Source organism: Micromys minutus (assembly GCF_963924665.1).
Source record: "Micromys minutus genome assembly, chromosome: 4".
NCBI classification, from domain to species: Eukaryota; Metazoa; Chordata; class Mammalia; order Rodentia; family Muridae; genus Micromys; species Micromys minutus.
Genome location: NC_137973.1, coordinates 26,217,448 through 26,232,817, shown reverse-complemented (window position 1 = coordinate 26,232,817; position 15,370 = coordinate 26,217,448). Strand labels below are relative to the sequence as shown.

Genomic DNA, 15,370 nt, shown 5'->3' with positions numbered 1-15,370 from the left:
CATGGTTTCCACTTATCTTTGCACAAGGACTACACTAGAGGACTACCTCACCAAAGGCCCCCCCACAACCTCAGTCCCAAGTTTCATTTGCCAAGCTCTTTTCAGCTAAGCTCTGATCAACTCAGCATGGGGCTTCCTCAGTGAGCCTCACCCTGTAGCCAAGTTCCATGTTTCCTCAAGTCATGGTCCATGCCATGGGCCTCTGTTCCTTTCTGCTCCTGCCTCGGAGCTTCACCGGTCACCAACAGAGAACAGTAATATAGATTAGAGCTGGACATTAATGCCTTATGCCTTTAATCCCAGACTTGGGAGGCAGAGGCAGGAGAATCTCTCTGAGTTTGAGGCCAGACTAGTTTACAGAGTAAGTTCCAGGACAGCCAAGGCTACAGAGAGAGACTCTACCTTGAAAAACAAAAACCAACCTACGAAACAGACAAACAAAAACTACCACTAACAAAAAAGAATGTAGTTTGGCCCTTCTTTCTCTTCTTCCTCCTCCTCTTCCCCATTCTCCTCCTACCCTTCACCTACAGTTCTGAGAATCGCCCCAGGGTCTCCTCCATACTAGCCAAGTATTCTTCCCTGAGCTATGAAACCCCAGCCCCAGAATGACCTGGTTCTCTCTGGCTCTACAGACGAGATCTTTAAGTTTAAATTCTTCATTAGAATACCCGCATAAAAAAAACTAAAATTCACAGTCAAACCCAAACACCTGCTGACAAGGCCTGAGAACAGATCGTCTGTGTACAGACTGAGGAACCCTGGTAGGGAAGAATCCAAAAGGGCCCAGCCAGTCAAGAGGATGGAGAGGGTTTCCTTGCAAAGCAAGACTCAGCCTATGTTTGTCGTGCCATGAAGGCTTTTCTGCTTCTTCCGAGGATCTAAACATGCACAAGTAGGCAGCCAGAACATTTTTTCAGGGTATGCAGGGAAAGCCGACTTCCCTGGCCTGGCGCATTGGGACCTGGGGCCTCCACTGTTCCTCTTCTAGTGCTGCTTGGCATTTGACAGTGTTTAATGAGGAGGTTCCTGGGGTGGCCCTGGGAGGCCTGTGGGAGGTGGGCACACAGCCAAGAGAATCCTGGAGAATGCTGAGCACTGCAACTGTCAGGCTCCGGAGGCGGTGATGTAATGCATCTCTGGGGTCCCAGCAAAACAAGCCGCCAATGTTGCTGCTGCCCTCCTGGCAACCAGGTGGTGCCCTCCCAACGCAGGGCTCCTCTGTGCCTTTGTTAACTCCCATACATCCTTGGCAGGAGGAGATGTAAAAACATTTATTGTCCCATAAAAGCCAACACCAGACAGAAGAAATGACTTCTAAAACACATCTTGCTAAAGAGGATTTCCATAGCAACTTCAGAAGTGTGTGCATACAGCTAGAGACGGGTCCAGCTGATGGAGGCCACCTGGGTCGCATGCAAACCCCCGCTCAGGGCAACAGCAGCCAGAGCAGGTTCTAGAACCTGTCATGGTGCATAAGGCTATTGACAAGCCACCTTCCCTAACAGCAAAGGTGACAGAGCCATTATCAGATCAAACTGATTGAGATCAAGGTTATCTTTTCTATACCCTCTTTCTGCTCTGGCCCAACACTTCAGTCCCCCAGTGCAACCTGTGTCTCTCTCAGCCTACGCTTGGGATTTGACCTCGGAAAGCACAGGGTCACCTACAGACCTAAAAGGAAGTAGCTGGCCATTGCAATGGAAGAGCTTTGCCTGATTACCTAGTTCTGTGCATACTTCCCAGTCCTATAGAGCAGATTCTGAGCAAGAGTCAAAGATCATGAGATCTGGGGAAAGAAATTTTGGGGGTTGGGATGCTCTCAAGATCAGCACATGAAGTGGGGCACAGGCTAGGTGTGGTACGGTGGTAACAGAAACCTCAGGTCACTCCTTAGGGACCCCTAGAGTCTGCAGACCCTAGACAGCTGTCCTTTAGGACACTGGTTCTCGGCCTTCTTCATGCTGTGACCTTTGAATAGAGTTCCTCCTGTTGTGGTGACTCCACCCATAAAATTATGCCATCAGTGCTTCATAACTAATTTTGGTACGGTTATGGATTGTGATGTAGACATCTGATGTGCAGACGGTCTTAGACAGAGCTCTGTGAAAGGATCATCTAAACCCCATTAGCTGAGAACCACTGCTCTAGGAGGCAAAGGGGTCTTTTAACTCCATCAGTGGGTTCCTGCACCCCTGAGTAAGGGGTGTGACCCTGAGAGGTGGCATTTTCACAGCCAGCATAATACCAGGTAAAGGCCATTGCTGCTCTAGTCAATACAGGGCAGAACAGGTGCGTGCCAATATTCACTGTACACACACATGTGCATGCACACCCACATGTATACACAAGAGCATACGCACGTGAACAAACATACATGCATGTATACACATGTATGCACACACACACACGAAGACTTCACTGGACATAAAGTCAACCCTGGAGACACTATGGCAAAGCAATCGAGGACACAGACATCAGGAAAGACCAAACGGCAAAACCTGGCATTTTTGTGTCTCCACAGTAGCCCTCAGACCTCAGACTGGGGACATGGCTAGGACAGTCTAGAGCACAATTTCCTGTCCCTGCAGGATCCAGCCTGGGTTGAGGAAATAAATTTGACATTTGGGATTGAAGTCATGCTTACATTCTGACTGCGCACTTAAGAGCTGTGACCTCAAACCACTCCTTCCAGCAGCCAGCTCTGCCGTGAGGACAGTCTGGCTTCCTTGAGTCTACTGTTGGGTTAGGCTAGGACAGCATAAAGCCTGAGATACTGAACCAGGACAGAGTGAGAAGCAGGAGCCACGGCATGTTCCTGTGCCCAGCACCACATCACATATGCCTAACCCATACCTGAGCCTGTGGTCACATAGTCTGTTCCCTAGAGGGCAGGCTAGGGGAGGCTCCGGCTTGCTTTGTTTCCTGATGTTCAACTGAAGCTCATAAGCCATGTTTGCAAAGAGAACAACTGTGGATTCTGTAGCAGCACGGGCTAACCTAGTTTAACAAGGGCTAATCTTGTCTAACCTGGGCTAACAGAGACTAACACAGCCTAATGCAGCTTCATGGAAGCTAACTTCATGTAACCAGATAAGTCTAGCCTGGACTTGGACTTGGAAGCTTTGAAGGGTGTTCAGTATCAACTAAGATCCAAAGACTTTTGAAAACAAGGACCTTCAAAATGTGGTATTCTTCAGAAACGAATCACTAAGTCACCATACTTGTGACAGCGTCAATAAACAATGAAACTCACTTGTAGATATCTGGTTGTACTTTTGCTTAGCCAGCCTGTTCGTCTGAAATACATGCCAGACAAGTATTCACAAAATACATGTATTTCAAATAGGAAACCTCAAGTGCCCCCAAAGGGCTATAACAAATTCAATCACCACTGTTGGAAACCTTTCTGATGGCTAGAAAGGGGAGCAGGATGAGGATCAGCGGGCACTCGTGTGGTAGTAAGTAATCTATTCTGGTTATTTAAAAGGGCAGCCACAAAGGTCCTGAGTTGCCGGGAACTATACAATGCACGGTGAGGTACTGTTTGCAAGGATTGCTTGGCTCTAACCATGAATCCTGTAAAGCAGGAACCATTATCCTTCCCTCATTATTGAAGCCTGGGAAGGCAGAGTGATTGGCACTCCTCAGCAGAGATTCTCACAAGGCAGCCAGTGCGGCAGTCCTCGCCTGCCATCCCAGCGTGGTGAGGCAGGAGGGGCAAAAACAGGACAGAGGGATCACAAGTTCACAACCAGCCTGCACTACCCTGTCTCAAATAAGCAGCAGAACAGTTCCAGGAGGAGTTGGGGGCTGGAAGCAAAGCACTCCCTTCTCTGTCACAGAAAAGTATCCGCCAGAGAAGGTTCGAGAAGAGCTGTTTGGTATGGATCCCAGCTTAGAAAAGAAACTTCTCTGCCGTGTTATGGTGGGATTCTAAATAGCTGGGCCGTGTGGCTTTGGGCTCTCTGTCCACCAGTACTGACAGTCACAGCTTGGTTCTCAGAGGTTGCTCCTCTCATATAAGGACCATGGTCTGGGCAGCACAATGCCTCTCTCTGAAGTCAGAAAGCCACACCCACTGGCTGAATATCCCAAAGCCAGTGGGAAATCTCATTCACGGCTCCCAAGGGCGCACTGTTCAGCCAGCTCTCTGCTAGAATTCTCCGCCTTGTTTTATCTCTGCTCAGAGACAGGCATATGGGAGATCTAACAGTCAGGTTGGAAGTGCTGATGCATTAGGGACAGCGACCAGGAGGCCTGGATTTTCTCTGTGCCTTCCCATACCGAAGCTCCTACCTTGAGACCTGTGGCTTTATTTTACTTCAGGTGACACTTATTTTAAAAAGAGGAGACCATAGCTTCTCAGGCAGACTCAACACATGGAATCTGACCAGAATGAGACACAGTCAGCTTGAAAAGGGCTGGTGTCACCAACAGGGCCTGAGAGGACACCGGGGAGGTAGTACCATCCTAATGCAGTCACAAGGGTGGATGTGCTGAGAACCATTTGGTCATTGCAGAGCCCTAGGTGTCTGGGAGGCCACAGTCCCTCCACTCCCCTGAGTGATCCTGAGTCATTGCAGTCCCCTAAAGCCTGCATCTGTCACACCAGCATGGTGATTCTCCAGCTTCAAAGTGCACATGAATCATGGCAAGACGCTGCTAAAATACCATGGCTGCCTCAGTGATTCTGGTGTTGAACCCTGTACTCTAATAAGTCTCCCAGTGATGCTGATTCTGCCTGTCGGTGGACCAAACCTTCAGCAGAGACATATTACTAGAGGTATATGATTCAAAAGAAAGAAAGAAAGAAAGATAGAAAGAAAGAAAGAAAGAAAAAAGGAAGGAAGGAAGGAAGGAAGGAAGAAAGAAAGAAAGAAAGGAAGAAAGGAAGGAAGAAAGAAAGAAAGAAAGACTGATTGATTGGTGGGCAAAGTAATCATATGAGGAAATGTGAACTAAGCAAAAATAAGCAGGCTTCATTACTGCAGGGTTTATCATAGCCTTTTAAACATCTGTAAGCATCATTAATCTCCAAAAGGAGAACATACAAAGTCTTGTAAATCCATGAATACTGAGTGGTGGTTAAGGATATAACCAGGGGGCTAAAAAGGCAGCTCAGCGGTTGAGAGCACTGACTGCTCTTCCAGAGGTCCCGAGTTCAATTTCCAGCAACCACATGGTGGCTCACAACCATTCGTCCTGGGATCTGATGCCCTCTTCTGGTGTGTCAGTGAAAGTGACAGTGTACTCACATACATAAAATAAATAAATAAATAAATAAATAAATAAATAAATAAATAAATAAATAAATAAATAAATAAAATGTAAAGGGGAGTGTGTGTGACCAGAAGGCCTTGACACTTCAGTCTAAAAGAAGAAACAAAAGTTAGTTATGTATACTTTTCCCAGCTTACCTGGGTTCCAATGTTTCAACATTCTACACCAACTCTGCCCTCCTCTTCTTGCTCCCATTTTCTCCTTTGGGGTATCTGAGAACATTCCAGCCTCCTCCATCAGACCTTAGACCTGGACATCCCTCCTCCTCCCTTCCCCAGCCCACGCTCAGGGTTCCCCTGCAATACCTTTCACAGACTCTCACAGTCCAGGCGGCGATGATCCACAGAGAGATGCTGAACACCAGCAGCACCGTGCCGGGGCAAATGGTCATGAGCGTCTTCATGACGAAGCGGGTGTTGAAGTTGATCTTGTTGAGGGCCCCGATGCTTCGGGACGAGGCATCCGTGAAGAGTTTGCTATGTAGTAGCATGACTCGGGCGATCAGGTACAGGCGCAAGAACATGGGGATGGACAGGATAATGTCCACGTCAGCCTCTGCCCGAGATGGGGTGTAGGAGAAGGCCAGGCGTGCAGTCCAGAAGAACTTGTACTCTCCAGGAATGGGGTGGATGGCACACACCAGCATCTCCAGGCTGATGTAGAGGATGCGCTCGTAGGTCATGGCTATCCGCCAGTCATCTGCACCATTGTCGATCACAAAGAGCTGGAGGAGCAAAGAGCACATTAGTGTGGCCAGGACAGGTGAGCAGGACTGTCACCGAAGAGGCAGGGTGAGAACTTGACCATCTCAGGGGCAGGCTGGGAGTCTCCCTGTGTGAGAGCCCCCGTGGATCCAGCTGGAGGTCTTAGCTAAGACACCCACCCTCTGGATCTCACTTCCTTCCTCTGGAAGTTGCTTCCCAGGATATTGTCATGTTTGTTTGTGACAAGGTCAAACTCATGGAAATCCACCTGCCTCAACCTTTCCGGTTTGGGGATTACAAAAATAAGCCAGCATGACAAACTGGATGTTGTGATTTATGAGAAAGAATACATTTGGTTCTCACCTTGGCTGAGGCATGCAACTACTAAGAGCCCAGGAGGTATATACCAAGGGTATAGCAGAGCAGACATTAGACACTGGGTTTGATCCCCAGCAACACACACACACACACACACACACACACACACACACACACACTGAGCTTCAAAAATGTGAGTCTTCAGGGCTTGTTTTATTTTGAGACAGGGTTTCACAATCCTGCAGACCTGTGTTTTGTAGACTAGACTGGCCTTAAACTCACAGAGATCTCCTTGCTTCTGCCTCCTAAGCACTGGGGTTAAAGACGTGCACACCTGGCTACTGTTATTAAGTGCTGGAGTTTAAGCCAGGCTGGTGTTTTTGTCACTGAGAGACATCTCTAGCACAGTCAGAGTCTTCCGAATGCCCACGTCATGACTGACCAGCCTTGGGAAAGGAGCAAGGGGGAGAATGACTACCAGCCCCACGCTGCCTAGTGGCTGACCGTGAGTGGTCATCAAGTGCGATACACAAAGAAGCCTCTGCCAAGCCCAAGGACAAGGTTTGGAAGCTTCTACATAGCTGGCCACACGGAGGCCCCTGGGAGATCACATGCCCACAGAAGCCCCAGAAGTCTCAAACCCTCCCCATACTCCTGCCCTGGGAGTCCATCCCAGCTGCTCATCGGGATTCTCTGAAACACCCAGAAGAACAACTGTGCACATGTGTCCCTGCGCACCTGATTCCAGCAGGTGACTCAAATCCAAGGCTCGGGTTATGGGAGCCCTGACTCACAGCTCAGTCAGCCTCATGTGGACGTTTGAAGTGTGACAGAGCTGAAGGACCAGGCCATTTAAGTAGCCAGTGTCACTGAATGTAACTTCAAATAGAATGTCAAAGCTGGGTTACACTGCAGAACACCCCTTTGGCATTCATGTTTGGCATGTGGAAACAACTCACAAATTGAAGCTGGAAAGATAGCTCAGCAATTGAGTACGCTGACTGCTCTTGCAGAGGACCCAGGTTCAAATCCCAGCATCCACATGGCAGCTCACAGTCATCTGTAATCCCAAGATCTGACACCTTCACACAGACATGCATACAGGCAAAACACCAATGCACATAAAATAAAAATAAATAAAATATTTAATTTTCCCCAAATCCAATGAGCAAAGGGAAGGCTAGAGGAGGAGGGCCCTGGGTCAGTCTCTTCTGCTAACCAGTGCCAAGTTCCTTCTAGTCTGAAGGATCCAGCCTCCTCCTGTTACTCTGCACTAAGGAGGATTAAGAGTGCTTTCCTATTTAAAGGGGAAACAAAAGCAAGCAAACCCCACATCTGAGTCTCAGCAGGCACCACATTGGTGGGGAGCGTTGTTTCCTATAGCAGGGAGCTTACAGGGCAGCCAGATTCCTGACCCCAACTCTGAAGGGCAACTGGTGTCTGCAGTCCACACCGCACTCTTGGGTAATGCACAGAATATTCACTGCATGGCTCCTGAGCCTACTGTTAACCAGCTCTGGAACCCTGGATGAACCTCTCTGCCTCTCCATCCTCCTGCCTGGGGATGTGCCATCTACTGCAGAGTCTACAGCAGGAGCATTGCATATATCGTATACAATAGTATATCTGATGTGCAACAAGTCTGCCGTGCACCCATCCCACTATTATTAGGTATGCCTTCTTTTTAGCCTTACTACGGCAGGCATCTTGGTCTTTCCGTACAATGAAGGCTGGGTTCAGCTATGTCTCCATTCCTTGCTAGTACCAGTCTTCCTCAGAGCTCTGATTCCTGGAGCCATGTCATGAGGACCCCCTCCAGCAGGCATCTCCTGGGTACCTACTACTGCCTTGCACATACTCAGGTCTGGGGAATGCCTAGGCTTTGTCCCCAAGGAAGCCCCATCACGGGGTCCCACTGCATTTGTTCAGGAGCTCAACTTTGGCCTTTCAGCAAGCTTGGTCTTCTTTGTTCACAGCAACTCTGTCCTAATACCTGGGGCCTGCATAAGGTTGGAGCTGTAGCCAGGGAAATGGAGGTGCCCACCATACCCTCTATATCTCCCTGGCTACCACGTGTTCTGCCCAGATCCCGAGGGAGCTGCTACCCTCCAGCATGGCTTCAACTGTTCTTTAGGGAAGACCTAGGGTGAAGGCCTTGTGGCCTAACTTGGCTGGTGTTTGGGGCAGTGAGCCTTGGAAGACAAGCATCCCCACTTGCACATCCTGAAAGAAGAGTGACCCCCTGAATCCTGCCTGGGACCAGTTCTGAAAGGCCAGTGAACAGCCAGGATGGGAGAGGAAGAAGCTAAAGATGTAGTGGAGGCTGGGGAAAGATGAGCTTAACCTCGAATCCAGCATTCACAAAGGAAAAAAGACAGCTGCGTGAGAAGTTGAGGGCTGGTCACAGGTTAAATGAACTAAGGCTCCTGCCCTCCCACTTCTGCCTGCAGCAGACTGCTGATACCTCCTCCGAGGTCTGGGCCCCACCCTTCTGCTTCGAAAGCAATCACTAAGCATCACCCTCATCCCTTTCCAGGGCCTTCCCATGAATCTCTTCACCCAAGGAGAAGACTCATGCTGCCTGAGTCCAAGGCCAAGAACAAAGCCTGAGAGTCAGAGTCCCTGGCACATCAGATACAAACAGAATGCAAACAGGTGAGTCACATGAGGTAGACAGTATGTGTGTGCGGTGGAGGGCTGTGTGGAGATGTGCTTCCTTGCTTTTAGTGTCTGCCTGTGACATTTGTGTGCTGCTGGATCAAGTTCCAGACATCCTAGCACCCCACTGAGAGGTAAAAGGGGTGGCTGTGAAGTGAAGGCACACTCCAACCTCGCTGAGCCTCAGCTTCCCCTCTTCCTGTTCTGCGACCATACAGGGCCAGAGCAAATGTGAAACTCAATAAGGTCATAAACCAGTGTTCAACAAACATATTAAAGGCCTGCTGCCTGTTGGGATAGGGTAAAGTCAAGCAAGGCCCCCGGGGTGAAGCTTAGTAGGGGAAGCAGAGGCCACCCTGGGAATACCTGGCTCAGGGGCCTCTCATCAGGTGTCATTGGTGAACAAGGGAAGGTACCAGCACAGCAGGAGAGACCTCTCTCTCTCTCTCTCTCTCTCTCTCTCTCTCTCTCTCTCTCTCTCTGTGTGTGTGTGTGTGTGTGTGTGTGTGTGTGTGTGTGTGCACGCTCTCGAAGGGCAGCCTGGGTTTTCCCAGACACAGATCCATCAATTAGAAAGACAGATCTATGGCCATTCCAAGGTGTCTGTCTGCTCCTTACTGCTATCCAACAGCCCAAGTCATGGCAACATGACTCTCTGGCCAAACTCTTTAAATACAAAATTAAAGCCTTCCATCCAGCAATAAAGAAGCACATTCAGTTGCTATAGTAACTAGGTTCACGCAGTAGGAACTGAAGCAATGAGTAACGGATTCCTTTGATTGCTCGGTGGAGATTGAACTGGTACATAATCTAAACCGAAGGATGGGGTCCCTCCACAGAGCTACCCAGCTCAACAGGAAAGAGCAGTCTGGGGTGCTGTCCCCACCAGCCTCTCAGTTTCTTGATGCAAGGAAGATGGGTGCAGTAAGTCAGAGGCTGGTGAGCTGGCTGGACCCTCCCATAACCAGGAGACAGACCTCAGAGTCTGCTTGACTGTCTCCATTAAGGGACACCTAGTCCTCTGCGCTCCGCTGACTCTTCCCTAGGTGGATGACAGAGGTGGCTGCTGGAGCATTTACAAGCAGTGTGTACCTGGGGGAGGTTGTTTGGAGTAGAGGAACAAGCAGAACTATTTCAGGCTGTAGACCGAGGGTACCTACTACACAGGCATCATGGCAGGGTCTGATGGCCCTGCAGAGCCGGGCATCTCCCAGAACATCCATGGGTCTCCCACACAGGACAGCCTTGTCCTTTCTGCCCCTGGAGTCACAGCTCTGCAGTGTGACCTCACTTCCTGCAGATGCACCCGGCAGCTCCTCAGCCTCCTTGCCCATTCCCCTGCCAATCACAAGTTTTGGTTGTTGATTGGTCTTTACTGCGTTTCCGTCTGTCTTGTCACTTAGACCAGTGGCTGTCAAAGTGGCTGCACATCAGAGCCACTTTGGAGGCCTGTTAAAATCCCCCTTTGCCTTGCACGACAGGAGCTTAGCAGAAGAAAGGGGGGAAGGAAAAGAGGGGAAGGGGAAGGGAAAGAAAAGCATCTCTCTGCCAAGGTCCATCCTCAGACCAAGACTGGACCAATCAGTGGGAGGGGAGGGCTCATGTCTGAACTTGTAGGAGGTGGTGGGGGAGGGGCTGACATCGAATTGTTTGTACTTATTTTCTGATATAGCCCAGGCTGCCCTTGAACTTACAATCTCCCTGCCTCAACCTCCTGGCTGCTGGGATTGTTCTTAAAGTTCCTGGATACTAAAGGGTAACCAGGGACCCATTGATTTCAGTGGGAGCGTCCTTGATCTCTAGTCTTGCTAATACCTAAGTTCAGACTTAGCATGCAGTAGACGTTTATTAAATGTTGCCACTTATGTGACTTTGAACAGCTAATCTTCCCTCTCTTGGGCAGTTTCCTCCTCTGAAGGTAAAGATTTCACGATGGATCACAAAGTGTGTTGTCTTAGATTTCGGTTCCTGTGATAAAGCACCAGGACCAGGAGCAACCTGGAGAGAAGAGAGTTTATTTGGTGGGCAGGTTACAGTCTGTCATTAGAAGCAGAGGCCATGAGTAATGCTGCTTCCTGGCTTGCTCCAATGGCTCACTCAGCCTGCTTTTTCAAACAAGTCAGGACTACCCAGGGGTGGCTCCTCCGACCGTGCCATGCCAATCTTTAATCAAGGAATGAAGGCATTGCTACAACTGAGGCTCCCTTTTCCCAGATGACTCTAGCTTATGTCAAGTTGGGGGTGGGGAACCTAACGGGCACATGCATCCTGCTCTAAGGAGCCAGAATTCTGTGGCACTTTCCTGCTGGCGCCTCCTACCTAGCATGTGTTCTCAGTTCTCTGAGCTCCTCAGAGCACAGCTCATACTGGTTCACTTGGCTTACAGTGTTCCTGGTACATTGTGGCATTAAGTCAATTTCTGGTGAATGAGTGAGAATGCCTATTCCATGCCTATGACTACCAAAGGGCCTGACAGTACATGTCCCGTCATGGAAGATGCTGTCCCTTTCCCTGAGGATGGCCCAATCTGTAATAAACTGCCCCAGGTGATCTCCAACGTCAGAAAGTTCTAGAGCTAACCTGGAGCAAGCATCTATTGTTATTTTTCAAGGTGGCATCTACTCTTACGTTTGTTAAGTTTATTTGTTCATTGATGGAGATGTTCACACGTATGCGTAGAGAAACAGAAGATGATCTGCTGGAACTACTTCTTCCATCCCACCATGTGAGTTCTGGGGATCAAACGCAGGTCATCAGCCTTGGTGTTCAGCACCTTTACCTGTTGAACATCTTGCTGGTACTGGAATCAGGATCTCAGGTGGTGCTGGATCAGAGGGCTCTTGGGGAAATGGGCAAGTGTCTCCACAAGGAACCAGTCACCCCAGGGCTTGATCTGGATGACCCAGCCTGTCTACCTCTGGTGGGTCTTGGAAAGGCCCTGCGTGATGTTGACAGGTAGAAAAGCAGGGCCACAGACAGTCCTGGAAGGAAGAGGTGCCAAAGACCCGGGGCAGACAAGGAAGTTTTTTCCTGACACTGCCTGGGCCTGTCTCTGCCCACTGACACCTTGGGTAGGAAAAGAAACTCTGTTTCTAAATTGCTAAATCTTGCTGCCTCATGTTGGAAACGGGATTCTCCTCACGCAGGGAGGGGTCAGTCTGCAGATGGGACATGTGGAACCTTCCTCAGAAGGTAAGAACTTGCTCAGGGCTGGATCTTTCTACTACTTCTCTTACTCTTGCAAGCGGGAGTTACTGAAATCCCAAGAGCTTCTGGAGGCAGGCTAACACAACAGAGTGATTCCTAATGTGGGTAATTAAAGAACAGCCAGAAGTAATTCAGTTCAACTCAGCTCAATTCAATGAAACAAGCAGTGAGGACCAACTAGCTTAGGACACTGTAGGGACATCAAACGCTTGTCCCAGGAGTCAGTTGGCAGTCTCAAGAGGCGCATGAGGACCCTCACAGGAGGACTTGGGTAAGACCGGACTTGAGCACCTCTTGGAGACAAGTACCAGATGTCGATTACAGGAAATGCCCACAGAGCCACCTGCTTCTGTGACTGTGACATCACCTCTCCATCCCACAAGCAGCATAGCCTAGGGTTCATATCTTAAGTTTAACCTGACCACATGCCTTCCTTTGGGAAATGGGATGTTATAAAATGCAAAGCATCCGACATTTAAAAGATCAGTTCTATGAGGCTACAGCAAGGCCTTCCTAGACCAGCACATGACCAAAGCTCTGCAGAGGACAATCACACTGAGCCCAGTTACACAGATGTAGTCTTAAGCGATTGTCTTTCAGGGGCCTTGCTGTGCAAAACCATCAACACACACTGATAGTGACACGTACCCCTAGATACTAGGGTGGCTAGGTGATTGGTGCTCTATGCCCTACACTTCCCTTTTCAGTTCTCCCGGGACAAGATCTATAAGAGCCCACAATCCCTATAGACACCTTCTCACCCCTATAGTTCTAAGCTGTTCAGTCTAGTTCAGGCCATGCTCAATAGTCATCCTACCATGGAAACTTCATTTCAGACACCAAGGAATAAATAAAAGTATTAAAGAGTTATTTTGCTGAACTGTTATTTAAAAGTATTTTCTGAAAGTGCTTAAGGAAGTTCACTGGTGAACTAAATCAGGTAACAGAGACAACATAGAATTTATGGAGTGCCAGAACAGCTAAGTCACCGTTAGCAAATCTAGGGACTTACGTGATTAGTTGGCAGAGGTGAAGAGATCACTGTGAGTATCCTAACTCTGAGTATCAACTGATGGTCTCAGAGAGTACAAGGTGTGCCAGCGAGCATTGAACTTGCCCCTGAGGCCTGGTCTCCACAGGCTAAGCTCAGAGGAGCCCTCCAGCCTGTGAAGTGAAATTCAACTTTCTCCACAGGGTGTCTCTCAAAGAAGTTCTGTCCTCACTAGCTCATGACAGCCAGCTCTGAAGGGCCATCTGGTCACCTCAGAACAGGTCAGTTCAACCAGACACCCTGGAGCCTCCCGTGGGACAGCTGCAGGCTGGGGAGTGGCTACCCTGGCAGGGAAGTGAGGAGAGGCCTTAAGTGTCCTGTTTGTCATGATGAGTTTGAATTGTCTCTTTAGATCAGTCGGTCCCTTCCATTCGAGACTGAAAGACTTGGGCCCTTCTGTTCTTTATCTGAGCAAAATTGTCTCATACAACGTTCTCAACCATCAGGGGAGGTAATGTGTAGACAGATTCCAGCCAAACGAAAAGCGTTCATTCTTACTCAACTATAAAGTTTTCTAAATTAAAGAGAGAAAATGAAGAGACAGGGGAGGGGAAACTTTACGTTCCCTCTGTGGGAGAAAAACCTCAGGGAATTTTTCCATCATTAAAAAAAATGCAGAAGAAGGGGCTGGAGAGATGGCTTAGCAGTTAAGAAAGTACTGAGTGCTCTTCCAGAGAACCTGGGTTCAATTCCCAGCAGTCACCTGATAGTTCACAACCCTCTGTAAGTCCAGTTCCAGGGGATCCAAAATCCTCACACTGACATAGATTCAGGCAAAACACCAATGCACATAAGATTTAAAATAGATGAATTATTGTTTTAAGTGCAGAGGATAACATTTCAGATGTTAAAAATCCAAATTTTCTCAAAATGTGCTATTAATGTATAGCTTGTAGATAAATAAACTCCTTAGACCATATATTATGTATGTGCACCATTACTATGGGGTTACCATGGAAACAACATCAAAAAGTCCTGTGATCCCCTAATTGGTTTTCCCTGAGGACAAGAGCTGATTGTCAGTGATGAGATGAACTTCAGGTCTACAGCAGCAGTGAACATAAAATTCCCAGTAAGCAGAAGCTGCATGGAGCTAGGTGAAGAAACGGAACAAGAAGAATTGAAATTTAAAAGCAAAGATCGGGCTGGAGAAATGGCTCAGAGGTTAAGAGTACTAGCTGCTCTTCCAGAGGACCAAGGGCCCAATTCCCAGCACCCACGTCAAGCTCCAAGGGATCCAACATCTTCACACAGACAAACGTGCAGACAAAACACCGATGCACACAAAATACAAATAACTAAATCAAAAAGTATTTTTTTTTTCAAAAGACAAAACAAAACAAAAAGCCGTAGTTGTTGGTCCTCGTCTGAAAGGCCATAGTGTGGCACCAGCAAGGCCAGAGCACGTGGAGTAGTGTTCTTCTGCCCTTCATCTTTCTAAGAAGAAATCCTCCCCACCTAAAACCAATTTCCTGCAGCTGGTGGCACTGGGCCATGTATAATGTCCCATGGTGGCTTTGGGCCCAGCCAGACCAAGGTTTTCCTAAGTGCCCCTGGCAGACATCACCTCTAGTCTATTGTCATAGACATGAGAACGCTCTGGGACCTTGGAGTCTAAAGTTCACGTGGGGCTACTGGAGGCCAGTGATGGCCTAAGTCGCTGTACCCATCCCTGGCCCTTAGAACCCGAAAGCCAAGCAACAGTGTGTGAGGAGGTCCCTGTTTCTTGGTCACTCAGCAAAAATCTATCCCTGAGCCGGACCGATAGGGACAGAGCACTCTGTCGCTGGCAAGTGTTTCTCAGTTCCCTGGCCCTCAGAGTCTTCATCTGGAACATAAGGGTTGGATCCAATTTGCGGCTATTTCCTACTAATGAATTGGGTTTTCTTTTTTAATGTTCAATATAAGTTCAATATGAGAAAGACACTCAGCTTTCTAGGCTAATTGGTGGAGAACATTGTTCAGTGCCAGCGCATTCCCCTCCTCCTACATAGATCTCTGTATGACCTCCGTGTCCCACCATTAGTAGGGAAACCATTGATCTCCTCTGGCTGTGGTGAAAGACAAGGTATGATGCTAGACCAAAGAACCAAGTTCAAAAGCTCCTGGATGCACGGCTGGAGAGATGCTCAGATATGCTGTACTTACA

The 15,370-nt window shown here is 48.6% G+C and overlaps 1 protein-coding gene across 1 annotated transcript in view; it reads right to left on the bottom strand.

The window, feature by feature from the left end:
• The window catches only part of KCNN3 (potassium calcium-activated channel subfamily N member 3), a 140,108-nt gene that overhangs the window by 50,214 nt on the left and 74,524 nt on the right, over positions 1-15,370 (bottom strand). The window contains exon 3 of the mRNA XM_080915318.1: positions 5,589-6,007. Coding sequence (XP_080771444.1) covers positions 5,589-6,007 — 419 coding nt within the window. The remainder of the gene's footprint in view (positions 1-5,588; positions 6,008-15,370) is intronic.